This window comes from Terrapene carolina, unplaced genomic scaffold, assembly GCF_002925995.2.
Source record: "Terrapene carolina triunguis isolate 2854851 unplaced genomic scaffold, T_m_triunguis-2.0 Scaffold662, whole genome shotgun sequence".
In the NCBI taxonomy this organism is placed as follows: Eukaryota; Metazoa; Chordata; order Testudines; family Emydidae; genus Terrapene; species Terrapene triunguis.
In genome coordinates, this window is record NW_020665013.1 from 1,696,456 (window position 1) to 1,711,850 (window position 15,395).

At 44.4% G+C, this 15,395-nt stretch overlaps 1 protein-coding gene across 2 annotated transcripts in view; it reads left to right on the forward strand.

Annotated features, from left to right (window-relative positions):
- Positions 1–15,395, forward strand: part of SPPL2B (signal peptide peptidase like 2B) — a 109,411-nt gene that overhangs the window by 34,936 nt on the left and 59,080 nt on the right. For both annotated transcript variants that reach the window (XM_024216595.2, XM_024216596.1), the window contains exon 2: positions 4,582–4,701. In XM_024216595.2, the coding sequence (XP_024072363.1) occupies positions 4,582–4,701 (120 nt within the window). The remainder of the gene's footprint in view (positions 1–4,581; positions 4,702–15,395) is intronic.

Genomic DNA, 15,395 nt, shown 5'->3' on the forward strand with positions numbered 1-15,395 from the left:
TAAAGTTCATTCAAGCTGTGAGGAAGGCTCAATGGAGTCTCCTGGTGAAGGAAGTTTGATACTGATTTCTTCCCTACTGGTGTTTGCTATAATGCAAATTGATTTTTCCTACAATCTCCTTCCCCTGTCCTGATTCTGAATGATTATCTTCTCCTCTTCTTGTCTTGATGGATCTGTTTACCTTTTATGTAAATTGCATTCCCATTGTCTCTTAATGTACCTTGGAAATACCTTCAAGTAGCGGAACCACATTCCTTTGGCTAGAGTGTAATAACTTCAGCCCTGCTTGGCAGACACACTTTAAGACAATAATTTCCAATACGTTTCTAATTTTGAATTTGTCCTCCATACACACATCACACAGCAATGATCAGTATGTTATTAGCTTTCTATTGATAAATTACATGTCGCCTTTTAGATATGGGGTGTGACATTAGTGAATTGGAATACACTGAACTGGTCAGGCCACTTGAAACTTACCAGATACCAGTCATCCCCTTTGCCCTCTTGCATTGGGATGCTATTAGGGTCATACTCACCAAAACAAAAAAATAAAACAAAACAAAATCATCTTTCTGATAGATTAAAAGGTTTTGAAACAAAATGTCATTTGAATCAACATTTTTCAAACAGTTCCAGATTGGCTGTACAACCATTTGAACCAGATAAAAATAAAAAGTCTTTATCTTTGCAAAGCTCTCTCCTTTTTCTTTGTATTTCTAGTTGCCGCCATCTTCCTTTCTCTATCCCAATTCATAGAATCATAGAATAGAATATCAGGGTTGGAAGGGACCTCAGGAGGTCATCTAGTCCAACACCCTGCTCAAAGCAGGACCAATTCCCAACTAAATCATCCCAGCCAGGGCTTTGTCAAGGCTGACCTTAAAAACCTCTAAGGAAGGAGATTTCACCACCTCCCTAGGTAACCCATTCCAGTGCTTCACTACCCTCCTAGTGAAAAAGTTTTTCCTAATATCCAACCTAGACCTCCCCCACTGCAACTTGAGACCATTACTCCTTGTTCTGTCATCTGGTACCACTGAGAACAGTCAAGATCCATCCTCTTTGGAACCCCCTTTCAGGTAGTTGAAAGCAGCTATCAAATCCCCCCTCATTCTTCTCTTCTGCAGACTAAACAATCCCAGTTCCCTCAGCCTCTCCTCATAAGTCATGTGCTCCAGACCCCTAATCATTTTTGTTGCCCCCGCTGGACTCTTTCCAATTTTTCCACATCCTTCTTGTAGTGTGGGGCCCAAAACTGGACACAGTACTCCAGATGAGGCCTCACCAATGTCGAATAGAGGGGAATGATCACGTCCCTCGATCTGCTGGCAATGCCCCTACTTATACAGCCCAAAATGCCGTTAGCCTTCTTGGCAACAAGGGCACACTGTTGTCTCATATCCAGCTTCTCGTCCACTGTAACTCCTAGGTCCTTTTCTGCAGAACTGCTTCCTAGCCATTCGGTCCCTAGTCTGTAACAGTGCATGGGATTCTTCCGTCCGAAGTGCAGGACTCTGCACTTGTCCTTGTTGAAACTCATCAGATTTCTTTTGGCCCAATCCTCTAATTTGTTTAGGTACCTCTGTATCCTATCCCTACTCTCCAGCGTATCTACCACTCCTCCCAGTTTAGTGTCCTCTGCAAACTTGCTGAGAGTGCAGTCCACATCATCCTCCAGATCATTAATAAAGATATTGCACAAAACCGGCCCCAGGACCGACCCTTGGGGCACTCCGCTTAAAACCGGCTGCCAACTAGACATGGAGCCATTGATCACTACCCGTTGAGCCCGACGATCTAGCCAGCTTTCTATCCACCTTCTAGTCTATTCATCCAGCCCATACTTCTTTAATTTGCTGGCAGTTAAAGTGGGAGACCGTATCAAAAGCTTTGCTAAAGTCAAGGAATAACACATCCACTGCTTTCCCCTCATCCACAGAGCCAGTTATCTCCTCATAGAAGGCAATTAGGTTAGTCAGGCATGACTTCCCCTTGGTGAATCCATGCTGACTGTTCCTGATCACTTTCCTCTCCTCTAAGTGCTTCAGAATTGATTCCTTGAGGACCTGCTCCATGATTTTTCCAGGGACTGAGGTGAGGCTGACTGGCCTGTAGTTCCCCTGATCCTCCTCCTTCCCTTTTTTAAAGATGGGCACTACATTAGCCTTTTTCCTGTCGCATGGGACCTCCCCCGATTGCCAGGAGTTTTCAAAGATAATGGCCAATGGCTCTGCAATCACATCCGCCAACTCCTTTAGCACCCTCGGATGCAGCGCATCCGGCCCCATGGATTTGTGCTCGTCCAGTTTTTCTAAATAGTCCCGAAGCACTTCTTTCTCCACAGAGGGCTGGTCACCTCCTCCCCATACTGTGCTGCCCAGTGCAGCAGTCTGGGAGCTGACCTTGTTTGTGAAGACAGAGGCAAAAAAATCATTGAGTACATGAGCTTTTTCTACATCCTCGGTCACTAGGTTGCCTCCTTCATTCAGTAAGGGGGCCCACACTTTCCTTGACTGACTTCTTGTTGCTAACATACCTGAAGAAACCCTTCTTGTTACTGTTAACGTCTCTTGCTAGCTGCAACTCCAAGTGTGATTTGGCCTTCCTGATTTCACTCCTGCATGCCTGAGCAATATTTTTATACTCCTCCCTGGTCATTTGTCCAATCTTCCACTTCTTGTAAGCTTCTTTTTTGCATTTAAGATCAGCAAGGAGATTTCACTGTTAAGCCAAGCTGGTTGCCTGCCATATTTACTATTCTTTCTACACATGGGGATGTTTTTTTCCTGCAACCTCAATAAGGATTCTTTAAAATATAGCCAGCTCTCTTGGACTCCTTTCCCCCTCATGTTATTCTCCCAGGGCATCCTGCCCATCAGTTCCCTGAGGGAGTCAAAGTCTGCTTTTCTGAAGTGCAGGGTCCGTAATTCTTCTTTCTGCTTAGGCTACTGGTATTGAACCCATTTTTGAAGCATGTGTCACACACTGGAGTATGCAACAGTATCCAAGGGGATTGCTGAGGTTTGACGTGTAAGGTAGCCAATCAAGAAAGGAGAGAGGTTTTATTTTGTACTCATTTAATAATAATTTTTAAAAAAAAAACCTCTCATCTTTCTCATTTCTGTTACTGTGGCAGATTTGGTGAAACAGATTTTTAGGATGTCTCTTGTTTCTATACATTTGTCTTGAAATTGTTCTAATAATGTAATATTGTGAAATGTAACTTTTTTGTTAAATGTAGTGACTATATGGTACAGAATTTGTATGTTCTAGACAGATATGATGACCTGAAAGTAATTGATGTGTGAGAGAACTTATTGCATTTCCGACTTAACAGGAGCCTTAGATAGTCTGCTAAACCACATCAGAAGCCCTTATTGAACAGTGCAAGTGAGAGGATGGAAAGTTCCACGTCACCATAATCAAAGATATTGAAACCAAGTAACCTCTTCAGCTTTCTGTTTGATAGGTTCCTTTTCATCATAAGCGAAAAGTGGTGTGTGTACATTCTACTCTGCTCGATACGACCCAAACGTACCTTTATCTTCAGAAATACTCATTGTCCTTAATTAAATTGCTGGGGGTAAAAGCTGAGAAACTGAGTCACAAGTCCACCCAATTTAGGCTTAATCCGTTTTCTCCTTTAATTATACAATTTCAGACAGAATTATTATCCCTTATAGTGTCTGGACATACATTTATGCCAGACAAATAATAACAGACAAGACAGACTTGGTAAATGTGCCCAATTTACCATGTTCCAGGACACCGGCAAGTTCTTCCATCTTCCATGATAGTTGTCCCCATGTCTGATTCCTTGGTCTGGTCCTTCAGTCCTGTACTTCAGTTTCTGGTCCAGTGTTTCTCCAGTTTGGGCCCATGTTCACTTAGATCTTATATACATTTCTACATTACAGATTACTTAATCTTTATCCAACTGGCTTTTAGCACATCAATCCTTTGGATTTTAGGTAACTTGTATATTATGCATATGCAAGCTTCAGTTGCCCAACTTCTGTATTTTTTCTGCTGGTTCTGCAATTTCTCGATCATGTTGTTTTTGTGTCATACATCCCTGTCTCTTCCCAGAAGGGATGTGTGTGTGGTTATTTAACATTACATGTTTGTGTATCCCTTACTTACATCTTCCAACACAATGTTGTCAGCAATATCATTTTAAACAAATTAGCCCGTACTTAGGCCAAGTCCTTGCTGGCATAAGTGTTACCTCATCTGTACTCAATCACTATACATAATTCTAAATCATTAAAATATAGTTAACAAAGCTTTTTAATTTTACCGTTAATAATTCTTCATTTTATATTTTACTGTTAAATAATCAGTATATGTTATTCTGTGCTACCATAATCTATTCGAAAGGGAAAGGGGAATTATGGGAAACATGATGATTCTTTAATGTCAACATTTCTTATCATCTTTAAACTGGGTTTTTCATTCAAAGTCTAGTTTTGTTTGTGAATTATTACAAAGCAACTTCATTAGAGGGTGTCTCAATTTTAGGGCCTTGATATTTCATTGCTTTTAATGAAACCCCAACAAAATGTTTTATGTTTTCAGGTGTGTTGCGAGTATGGCATGGTACATGTTCTTTCGGAGAAGGGGAGCAGTAAAGGAAAGGACTACTGTATCCTCTTCAACTCTCAGTGGGCCCACTTGCCGCATGACCTGGGAAAAGCTGTAAGTACCTAAATCAAGCAATGAGAGAGGAACATAGTTCACAGACTCCCATATTTTAGGGAACCCGTTAAGTCTCATCTGGTTCTGGTCAGGCTAGCAATGACTAGGATGTTTGATTTCAAAAATATTCTTTGCTTTATGTACATTTCCACAAGTAATCTCTAGCAAACTAATGATTTAGCCACCATCCACTTTTCCAAAAACAAATCATAAGTTGAAGTTAACCAGTGTACCAGTCTTGTAAAATAACCTTCCTTTGTACCACCAGAGCTCTTTAATAAAACTGAAAATGGCACTCACCCCGGCAAGTAAGGTGTTAGTTCTTATATCTGCAAAGATAACCTTGTTTATGTGAATTGAATATAAACAGATACTGTATACTAATGATACTCCCTAATGTTTAGACAAAGAATTCTAATGTCTCTTCAGAGTCACGTCGTTCTGCTAAGGTGCAGTAAAGAGAAAACAGATCCGTCTTGTCAGGTTTTACTGCTTTATTCAGACCTATGAGCAACTTTAGGCTGAGAATTGGGTCAGTTTCACAGTGCTCCTTGAGAAAAGCTATGAGCAATGCTTGAGATTAAAGCACAAAAATACAGGCTGGAGGAGGAATAGATTAGTGGAAACTTCCTCCCCACCATCACAACTGCCAGGCATCTCTGGGATGGCAGGCGGGAACTGAGAGAGGCTCTAAAATTTATTGTACACCTGCTACTCAGATGCTATAGAATATGGAGATCCTGAGTGGGATCCAAGGACAACACCTTGGTGGGAATTGCTTTTCCTAACAGCTTTGGGGAGAAGGGGCATGGCAAGCACTTGATTTCCCACATGATCTTTCATACTGCATTTTGGCTAGTAGGTTTAGAGAAATTGTGATATTAATATTTTTGTAGGGAGACGCGCGAGAGAAAGCACAGGGAAAAAAAGTAGGAAACACAGTTTAGGAAAAGATTGGGGGATATAGGGGAGTGGAGAGGGGAAGAAAGAGAAGAGGAAGCACTGAAACAATCTACATAAACTATTTGGGGAAAAGAAGACGAGGATGGGGGTGGGAAGTGGGGGTGAGAAGGAAAGGGAGGCGGGGAAGGAAAGGGAAGGTATAACAACACCAAGAGACTTAGTGAGGTTTTTTTTAATTGATACTAAATAGTTGGTTTATATGTTACAATTAAATACAATACTTAACTGTTTTACTCTTTAAATTGTAAGGAGGTGTGGTAGTAACAGTATTTTTCCATCTGTCTAGTAGGCTTAGCAGTTGGGCTAATAAGTGTTGGGTAAATTTTTCAAGCCCTGGAAATAAATTAATTTTTTTCTTTAAACAAAGGCTGGTTCCTGGGAGTCTTAAAATATAACTAAGCTAATACAGAAATGGACATCATGTCCCACACAACAGAGCAAGGTGGAAAAAGAAAATATTTTTGGTTTTGTGGCATGAAATATACATTTGTCACTGAAATATACATTGCTGTGCTATGCTCTGGGTATAGTTAATGTGCTTCTCCCAGTGTCTGCAATACTCAGTGAAGGTGATAATAATGGGCAGCGTTCTGAGAGTATATTCCAGATTCTGTTGTTTATTTTTTTAGGTATTGTGGGAATAATTCCTTTTTCAAAAATGCCACAGAGCAGCATAAATATGTGAATATCTAGGGTTGCTTGACATAATGCATAATTAGAGAATGAATCTTTCATCGTTTGGGACCTACGTTCAAATTCTCATTTTGTTCACATATGGAAATATTACTTAGCACTTGTCTGGTGCTAGATGGATTCAAAGGGTTGTACAGATGATAATACCCACACATTTCCTGTGAGTTGTGTACAGCAAATGCTGTGCATCCATCTATACAATGGGGATAACAAGTAAGTGGCAGAGTTGGAACTTGGGGCTCCTGACTCCCTAACTTGTGCTCATTCCTTTATATCATGCTGTGCAATAAGTTTACATGCTGCTTAGTCTGCATTCATTTCTATCATACCACCAGCATACAGCTATGAAGGCGGCAGGCCTAGGAAAGAAGTGGCTGCTCAGAGTTAGGGTTGTAGTGATTTGGCAAAGCTGTTGTTGAAATCAATGGCAATCTGCGAGCAGATTTTTGCAACAAAGTTACATAAGACTGGTTACACAAATACTGTATTTCATTAAGGCTTTAATTTTGTAATCTTTTGAATTACTCATTTTTAACCCTGGAATACTGAGAAAGCAGCTTTGAGATTTGTTTGGGGATTTCATGTTGTTCTGCAATATGTTGCAGTGTTATTGTAATTTGATTTATTAATGTTCTGAAAATTTCTTAAAGGTAACTTCATTAGAACATAGATAACATAAGAGCTGACATAGTGGGTCAAACCATGGTCCATCTTGCCCAGTATTCAATCTCTGACAGTGGCCCATATCAGAGCTTCTGGGGGAGTGTACAGAACAGAGCAATTATGGAGTGATCCACCCCTGTGTTTCACTCCCAGCTTCTGGTATTCAAAGGTTTAGGGTCGCTCTGAGCTCATGGTTGTGTCCCTGACCAATAGCCATTGATAGATCTATCCTCCATGAACTTACACAGTTCTTTTTTGAACCCTGATATACTTTTGGCCATCACAACATCCCATGGCATTGAGTTCCACAGGTTAGTTGTGTGGAAAAAGTACTTCCTTTTATTTGTATTAAATCTGCTGCCTATTAATTTCATCGAATGACCCCTGGTTTTTGCATTGTGTGAAAGGGTAAATAATACTTCTCTATTCACTTTTTCTAGACCATTCATGATTTTGTAGACATCTATCGTATCCCCCTTTAGTTGTCTCTTTTCTAAACTGACCAGCCATAATCTATTTTTAATCTCTCCTTGTATGGAAGCTGTTCCATACTCTTGATCATCTTTTTTCCCTTCAGTGAACCTTTTCCAGTTCTGCGTTGTCCTTTTTGAGATGGGGTGACCAGAACTGGACTCATGGGCACGCCAGGGATTCATATAGCGGCATTATGATATTTTCTCTCTTATTTCCTATCTGTTTTCTAATAGTTCCTCCCTTGACTGCTGATGCTGCACATTGAACAGAAGTTTCAGAGAATTATCCCAGTGCCTCAAGATCTCTCTCTTGGGTGGTAACAGCTCATTTAGAACCCATCATTGTGTGTTTATATAGTTGAGATTATTTTTTCCAATTTTGCACTTACCAACGTTGAATTTCATCTGCTTGTTTGTTCAGCAATGGCAACAATCTCATTTAGGTAATGCTTTCTTATATAGTCTATTGTGATATAGATCTCATTTCCTGTAGTTTTGAAGATCTTGCTGCTTTCTTACAGTCCTCTGAGCTGCACTCATAGTTGTTTTTTCTAGTCAGTTATATTGGATCTGAGACCCCAAATTAAAATATTTGGTCAAAGCTTACTGTGGAGATTAGCAGGAAAGAGGATTTTAAAATTTTTATTAAAGTTAATGTTTGAAATTAACTTTCATAAAAAAATTTAATTACACTACTCTGCTTCTTTAGTGGTGTAGTTTCTTTGTCAGGGTAATAGCTTTCTTTCAGAAGGGTCTTTAATTCAGATTCTCATTGTTCTCAAGGACACTGAAAGTTAACCCATTCCACCTTGACCCACTGCATTCACTCTTAATATTGTCTGATTACAGGACATTGCACGTTGGCTCTTATATATAAGCCAGGGGTGCCCAAATTAAGGGCTGCACTCATCAGGAACCCGAGGGCTGCACACAATTTGCATAAAATGGGAAGATTGCATCCATCTTTTTCTTCAGTTTGAAAGTGTGGCTTCATGTAGACTGAGTCCCAGCATGCAGTACTCCACCTCGGACTGAGTGGGCTGCTTGGTTCAAGGAGCTGGGAGCTGTAGTCTGTGGGGAGAGCACAACTTGTAAGCAGGACTTTGTGACATTGATTGGGACATGCTTAAAAATTAATCACTTTATTCTGTGTTATACAGCTAAAATGGGTCCCGGTTCATTGCTATTGTCACACCTCACATGAGGTCCTAATGTCATTTTTTAAAAGTTTTGAGGCTAGTTGACTGAGGCTCAGTCCACAGAAGACTGAGATAGTGATGATGGAAACAACTAGTAAAAGTTTTCTGGACCTTTTTGAGTGTGTCAGTCGAGTTTGTTGGCTTGTATAGCAGCAGTGATGGGCATTTCAAGATTAGAGTATTGCACTATACTCTACATGGTGCTGCACCTTATCAGCCCTGAAGCTGGTGCAGAAGGTGGAAGGTCTGCTTGTTAAGTGGTGTCTCACCATGGGTGCAAGAAACCAGTGCTTTGAAATCTATATTGGCTTCCCATGGGTTTCTGGAAGGAGTTAAGGTCCGTATGTTTTATTATATATCCTAATATTCCCTAAATGGAATGTGGTCTGTCTACCTGAGACACTGCTCTCTGTATGTTACGTTGCCACACTTTAAATCAGTGGAGATGCTTGTGCTATAGCTCCCTTGGTATAGAAGGAAGAGAGCTGCTTGGAGGGTGAAGCCCTTTCTCTGAGGGTGTCTTGACTTTGGGATTCACCCACCCACTTGGCCCATAATAGTCCAAATCTGTTGACTTTTAGTGCACACAGTAAGGCTGAGGTTGGGGATCTGGATAAGAGTGTGAGGCGTTTTATTGGGGAGGTTAGGGTTTAGAGCAGTGGTCACCAACCCGTAGATCACGATTGCAATCTCAGGCTGTTAAAAGTCCGGTAAGGCACGTCCCTGCCTGCCCTGGCCAGACGCCGCTCCCGGAAGCAGCCAGCACGCCCCCATGGTGTCAGGGGGAGGAGCAAGTGGCTCTGTACGCTGCCCCTCTCTGCAGGCACCGCCCCCACAGCTCCCATTGGTCGCAGTTCCCCGTTCCCGGCCAATGGGAGCTGCGCGGGTGGTGCTTGCAGGCAGGAGCAGCACACAGAGACCCCTGCCCCCACAGGGGCGTGTTGGCCCCTTCCAGGAGTGGCGTGGGGCCGGGACAGGCAGGGAGCCCACAACCCAACCCCCAGCCCTGAGTCCCCTCCCAGACACAGCACCCCGTACTCCCTCCTGCACCTCAACACTCTGCCCTAGCCCGGAGCCCCTTCCTACACCCAAACTCCCTCCCAGAGCCCGCACCCTCTCCTTCACCTCAACTCTCTGCCTCAGCCCAGAGCCCGCACCCTCTCCTGCACCCAAATTCCCTCCCAGAGCTTGCACCTCACCCCCTCCTGCACCCCAACCCTCCGCCCCAGACTCAGCCCAGAGCCCCCTCCCACACTCCAAACAGAGGGAGGGGGGATGGAGTGAGTGGGGCAGGGCTTTGGGGAAGGGACGGGGCCTTGGGGAAGGGGTGGGGTAGATCCTGGGTTGCACTTAAATTCAAAAAGTGATCTTGTGCCTAAAAAGGTTGGAGACCACTGGTTTAGAGGTTGTCGGTTGTCTGTGTGGAGAAAGGTCACCAGTTTGTTACTGCTGGTCTTGTTTGAGTTAAATTGTATTTTTAATTATCCATGATGATACTTAGAACTGGAATAGGCTTCCTTTTCTGTCTATGTCCATATATTGTATTCAATGTTGGTGTAGCAGTGTCGGTCTCAGGATATTAGAGAGACAAGTTGGGTGAGGTAATATCTTTTATTGGACCAACTTCTGTTGATGAGAGAGACAGTTTTTCAAGTTTACACTGAGCTCTTCTTCAGACCTGAAGAACTTGTCTCTCTATATCCATATGTTGAAATCCAAAATAAAAAATACATCTTTATGAGCAATATTACTTGCAACTTTCCAATCTTAAAATAAAGATAAGCAAATCTCATGCTTTTGGGCATTAAGATGATCATCGTGCAGGTCAGAATAAAACCCATCTGGTCTAATCCCACCAGTGATTTGGTTAGAATAGATTCCATTCTCTTATTGGATGACTTTTGCAAATGCTTGTGTACATGTTAAGTAGGGTGACCAGATGTCCCGATTTTGAGGAGTTTGTCCCACATCCCGACCGAAATACGATATTTTGTTCTGGGCGTTTTTGGGGGTTTTTTTTTACACTCACCCGTCCGGGTCTTTGGCGGCGGGTCCTTCAGTTGCTGACGGTCTTTGGCGGCATTTCGGCGGCGGGTGCTCTGTCTTTGGCGGCAAGGTTTATTACCCGCCGCTGAAGACCGTCAGCGACTGAAGGACCCTCCGCTGAATTTCCGCCGAAGACCCGGACGGGTGAGTGTAACAATTAAAATGGCACCCCCCCTGCGGCGGTCCCGATATTTTCCACTTACCATCTGGTCACCCTAATGTTAAGGGCCACGTCTCCAAGACTATGGTGATGACCATGGTATAAGAACCTATATAGCCTGAAAGACGCATATTTTCTCACTTGGCACCAACTGTTAGGACAGTTCTTTGAATAAGTTAAAAACCTCCAGTAAGAGTGGCATGACCACATGCTTGGTTTAAATGCATTTGCAGTGGGTACCCATCAATGCCCAGGGCATCTCTGAACTAAAAGTGATTGGTTTCCCTCCACTTCAGAAGAGTAACAAATTCTTAAATGGAAATTGAAATTAATTTATAAAGGTGCAGTTTAGCTAGCCCTAAAATATGAGGCTTGCCAACATTTTTAAATTATTAAAGGGACGCCAGTTAATTTGAATAATTGGCCTGTTTCAGTTATCTAAGAGTGCCCTTTTTCAGCTGCTTGCTCACAATGTTTTATTAATTTAATTTAGTAATGTGTCTCATGGGTTTCTCTTCAGGCCTTCTGATGTTTACAGGGGTCTTTTTCCAGGGGTGTAGGCCGATCCAAGCACAATAACAAATGTATTTGGATCCACCTCTTCTTCTCCCACCGCCCCTTCCTCTACATGTAATGTTGCCTGCCAGGCCTCTTCCTTTTCAGTGACCTGAGCAGCGGCAGCAGAAGCAGGAACACAAAGGTTAATCCTGCATTGTTCACTCCCCAGACACCTTTCAGTCCAGAGAGGTTGGTGGTTGAAGCTGCTCCTGTTGCCCCTGGCCCCATGCATAGGACTAGAAAGAGAAGACCTCAGCTCCACCAGTGTCCCCAGTTTTCAAATGATTTTTGGTCTCATGGGTAAGGCCCTACCAAATTCACAGCCCATTTTGGTCAATTTCATGGCCAGGGTTTTTTTAAGTTTTAAGTCTATTTCATGTTTTCAGATGTTTACATCTGAAATTTCACTGTACTGTAACCGTGGGGGTCCTGATCCAAAAGGCCGTCAGGCTGGGAGGGTCGCAAGGCTATTGTGGGGAGGGTGGGATTGCCACCCGTACTTCTGCCTGCTGCTGGCAGAGGCATTGCCTTCAGAACTGGGCAGCCAGAGGGGAAGGCTGCTGGCTGGGTGCCCAGCTCTAAAGCCAATGCCACCGCCAGCAGCAGCGCAGAAGTGAGGGTCACAGGGTATGGGGGGTGGGTTACCATAGGTCTGGTTTTCCCAGCAGCCTCCCCTCCCATTGCAGGGCTGATAGCTGGAACTTCAGCTTCCCCGGGTGGAGTGGGAAGTGCGACAGCTGAAGCTGCGAAGCTTCCTGCAGCTGGGGGAGATCCCAGAGGTGGGTCTGACCTGCCCCAGGAGCGGCCCTGCAGGGGTGGAGGAAGTCTCCATCCCCATCGGACTAGCAGCTGGAGCCCTGCGCAGGGTAGGAGCCCCTGGCTGGGAGCCAGATTTCATGTGGAAGATTAAATTTCACACTTTGTGACACGTTTTTCACTGCCGTGAATTTTGTAGGGCCCTACTCATAGAGGTTTGGAAGTAAAGGGAGCTCACCTAGCTGTTCTGTGACTCGTATTGCTCACTTATGAGAGTGCAGTCACTGTGGCAGAATGAGCCAAAGTAAGTCAAAGAGAAGTTGGGTCTAATTTTATAAGGGACCCATCTGAGCCTAACTGGGGAGAGGACTTAGTTCACCTGTCAGCTCTCTGGGCTTTGTTTGAAGTTATCAAAGTCTCACTCTGCAAAGTCAGACACTCTGGGAGGCAGAACTGGCAAGGTTTTCTCTGGAGTGCTGGGCCCCAGAGGCTTCTTTTCCTAGCGGAGGGATTTATTTTGATGGGCATGTTCTTGTTTGAATTATTTGTGACTCTTCTGTTGTATGAAATAAACACACCAGCACTGAATATTTTGGCCGTTGGGACTGCCTAATTAACCCTAGACCACAACCTTAGGCTATGTTTACACTACAGACCTTTCAGTGGCACAGCTGTACCGCTGCAGCCGCGCTGCCGTAAAGTCTTCCTGTGTAGCCGCTCTATGGCAGTGGGAGAGAGCTCTCCCGCCGATTTAGCGCTGTCCACACTGGCACTTTTGTTGGTGAAACTTGTTGGTCAGGGGTGAAGTTTTTTTACACCCCTGAGCGAAAAAAGTTTTAGCAACAAAAGTGTTAGTGTAGACAAAACCTTAAATTCAAATGGAGCAGCCAGTTTCCTACCATTACTGGTAAAACATCCTTCTGCAGGATCTAGGATAGAGTGTAGATGTAAGCTCAACTCCTAAGCACAGCCTAGGGCAGAGCATGAGCTTCCTCTGGGGTAGGGCCTGCATGGCATGTTCTCCGGGGGTCAGAGGGAACAATATGCCTGTGCTCTCGTTATGTTAGTGCATGAGAAAGGAAGTGCAACTGACTAGACATAAAATGCCATCCAATGCACAATGAAAACACACTGGCTGGTGGGGGGGGGAATTGCTAACTACTTTCAGTTCCATTCATCTTAAATATTACATGTAAAAATAATAGATTTAAAAAGTTGATTAAAAATGTGATCAGTGGGGGCATTCCTTTAAAATTACACACATTCTTGGGGTGAGTGGGCCAGCTTGATTATGTGTTTGGTTTTTCTTTTAGTTTGCTTAAAGTTTACAAGTGTGGTCTGCTGTGGATTGTGTGTGTGTTTGTTTGTTTAGGGACTGTTTGGAAGTGGGGCCAGAGACCTATTATCTGCTAGTTGAGTGGGTGCTAGAAACGCTCTAGCCTCCTGTCCATTGTTCCTTTAATCCTTGTGATCACCTTTCATCATCCTTGTGATTACCCTTCCCTTGTGTGTTAACAAGGGGGCAGGACTGACCTAGGAGAGAAGCTTAAAAGGCAGACGCTAAGCGACCAAATGGAGCTAGCGAACAAGGGAGTTTGTAGGAGGGAGAGAGAATAAAATCAGCATGGTTCGGAAAGGCCGTGTCTTCAGTGCCAATATTGCTCCTGTCTCCTCGACTTGTACTTGTGTCCAGACAGAGAACTTGACAACCCCTGTACCCAGATCCTGGTGTGGATTTGCAAACTGTGGCCTGCATTTGCCCCATCATAGAAAGCCAGGCTGGGGGGACCATCCAATATGTGAGGTGCCTACTGGTAGAATCTGTCAGGAGGCAGGTGAGAGAGCTACAGGAGGCGGTGGCTAGGCTGAGGAGCGTCCATGCACAGGAGGAATTCATTGAAAACGTGCATATGGAGACTTCCAAGTTTGAGAGAAAAATCCGGCTCAAGAGGACTGCAGTAGCATCACCAGGGGAGAAGTAAACTGCTCTTTCACAGGGAGGAACCTGGCTGCTGATTACTTCTGGCAGCAGACAGTGCTCCACCCCTGCTCCCAACCCACCATCCATAGACATAAACCGCTATGCTACTCTGGCAGCGAGGGATGAGGAATCTCCCCCAAAGGTGGAGGAGAAGCCTTGTACCCCCAAGGCTGGAAGGATCACAACCACCACTTCCCTCTAAGGGGGAGGGAAGCATCCATCTGCAAGTCTGATCTGACATCCCAAGAGATGTGCTACCTACCAGAGGACCATATCCGAGACATTACAGAGGGACTTCCAAGGATCATCTGGCCCTCTGAGTACTACCCCATGCTGCTCATCTATGTAGTGTGATAGACCCAGGCCAGTTGGGTACAGCAGAATAGCAGAAGGCAGATATACTGGCCATTGGATTAACAGTTTTCTGTTCCCTGACTGACCAGAGCAGGGGCTGCTCCAGGCTAATGAGAACACCTGACTCCAATTAACCTGCAAAGAGTCAGGTGAGGCCATTAAGCTAATGTGACCACCTGACTCTAATTAAGGCCCCGCTGATACTATAAAAAGGGCTCACTCCAGTCAGGCAGAGGAGAGCCAGGGAGCCAGAGGAGAGGAAGTGTGGCTGAAGGACTGGTTAATGAAGACACCCTCAAGTTATTGATATGGGAGCCCTAAGGTAAGGGAGAAGCAGGAGAGCTGTGGGGAAGTGGCCCAGGGAAATGTAGCAACTCTGGCAGTGAAAGGTTGGCTGCCAACAGCTGCTACCATTAGGGTCCCTGGGCTGGAACCCGGAGTAGAGGGCGGGCCCGGGTTCCCCCCAACCCACCACTACAGGAACACCTCCTGGGAGGGGAAGTCAGGCCCCTTTCAGGACAGGAGGCTAAACTGTTCTAAAACAAGCCCCTAGGGACAACAGAGACTGTGGGAGTTCTCTCACCAACCTCCTTGCTGGCCTATGATGAAAAGGGCTCAGTAGACTGTAACCCTGGCCCTAGAGAGAGAAGGGCTACGTGGAGGGTCACAGTGAGCCACTGAGGCTAGTATATACCGCCTAGAAGCGCAGGACCCACGGGGGCAAGGTCAGAGCTCTGCCACAACTGTTGTCAGGAGTGGGATCGTGATTGTTCACAGCGTGGCGGAACAAAGAGGTTTTTACTTATTAAAAAAAAAAAAAAAGTGCACTGGGGTTTTTGGTTGTGGAT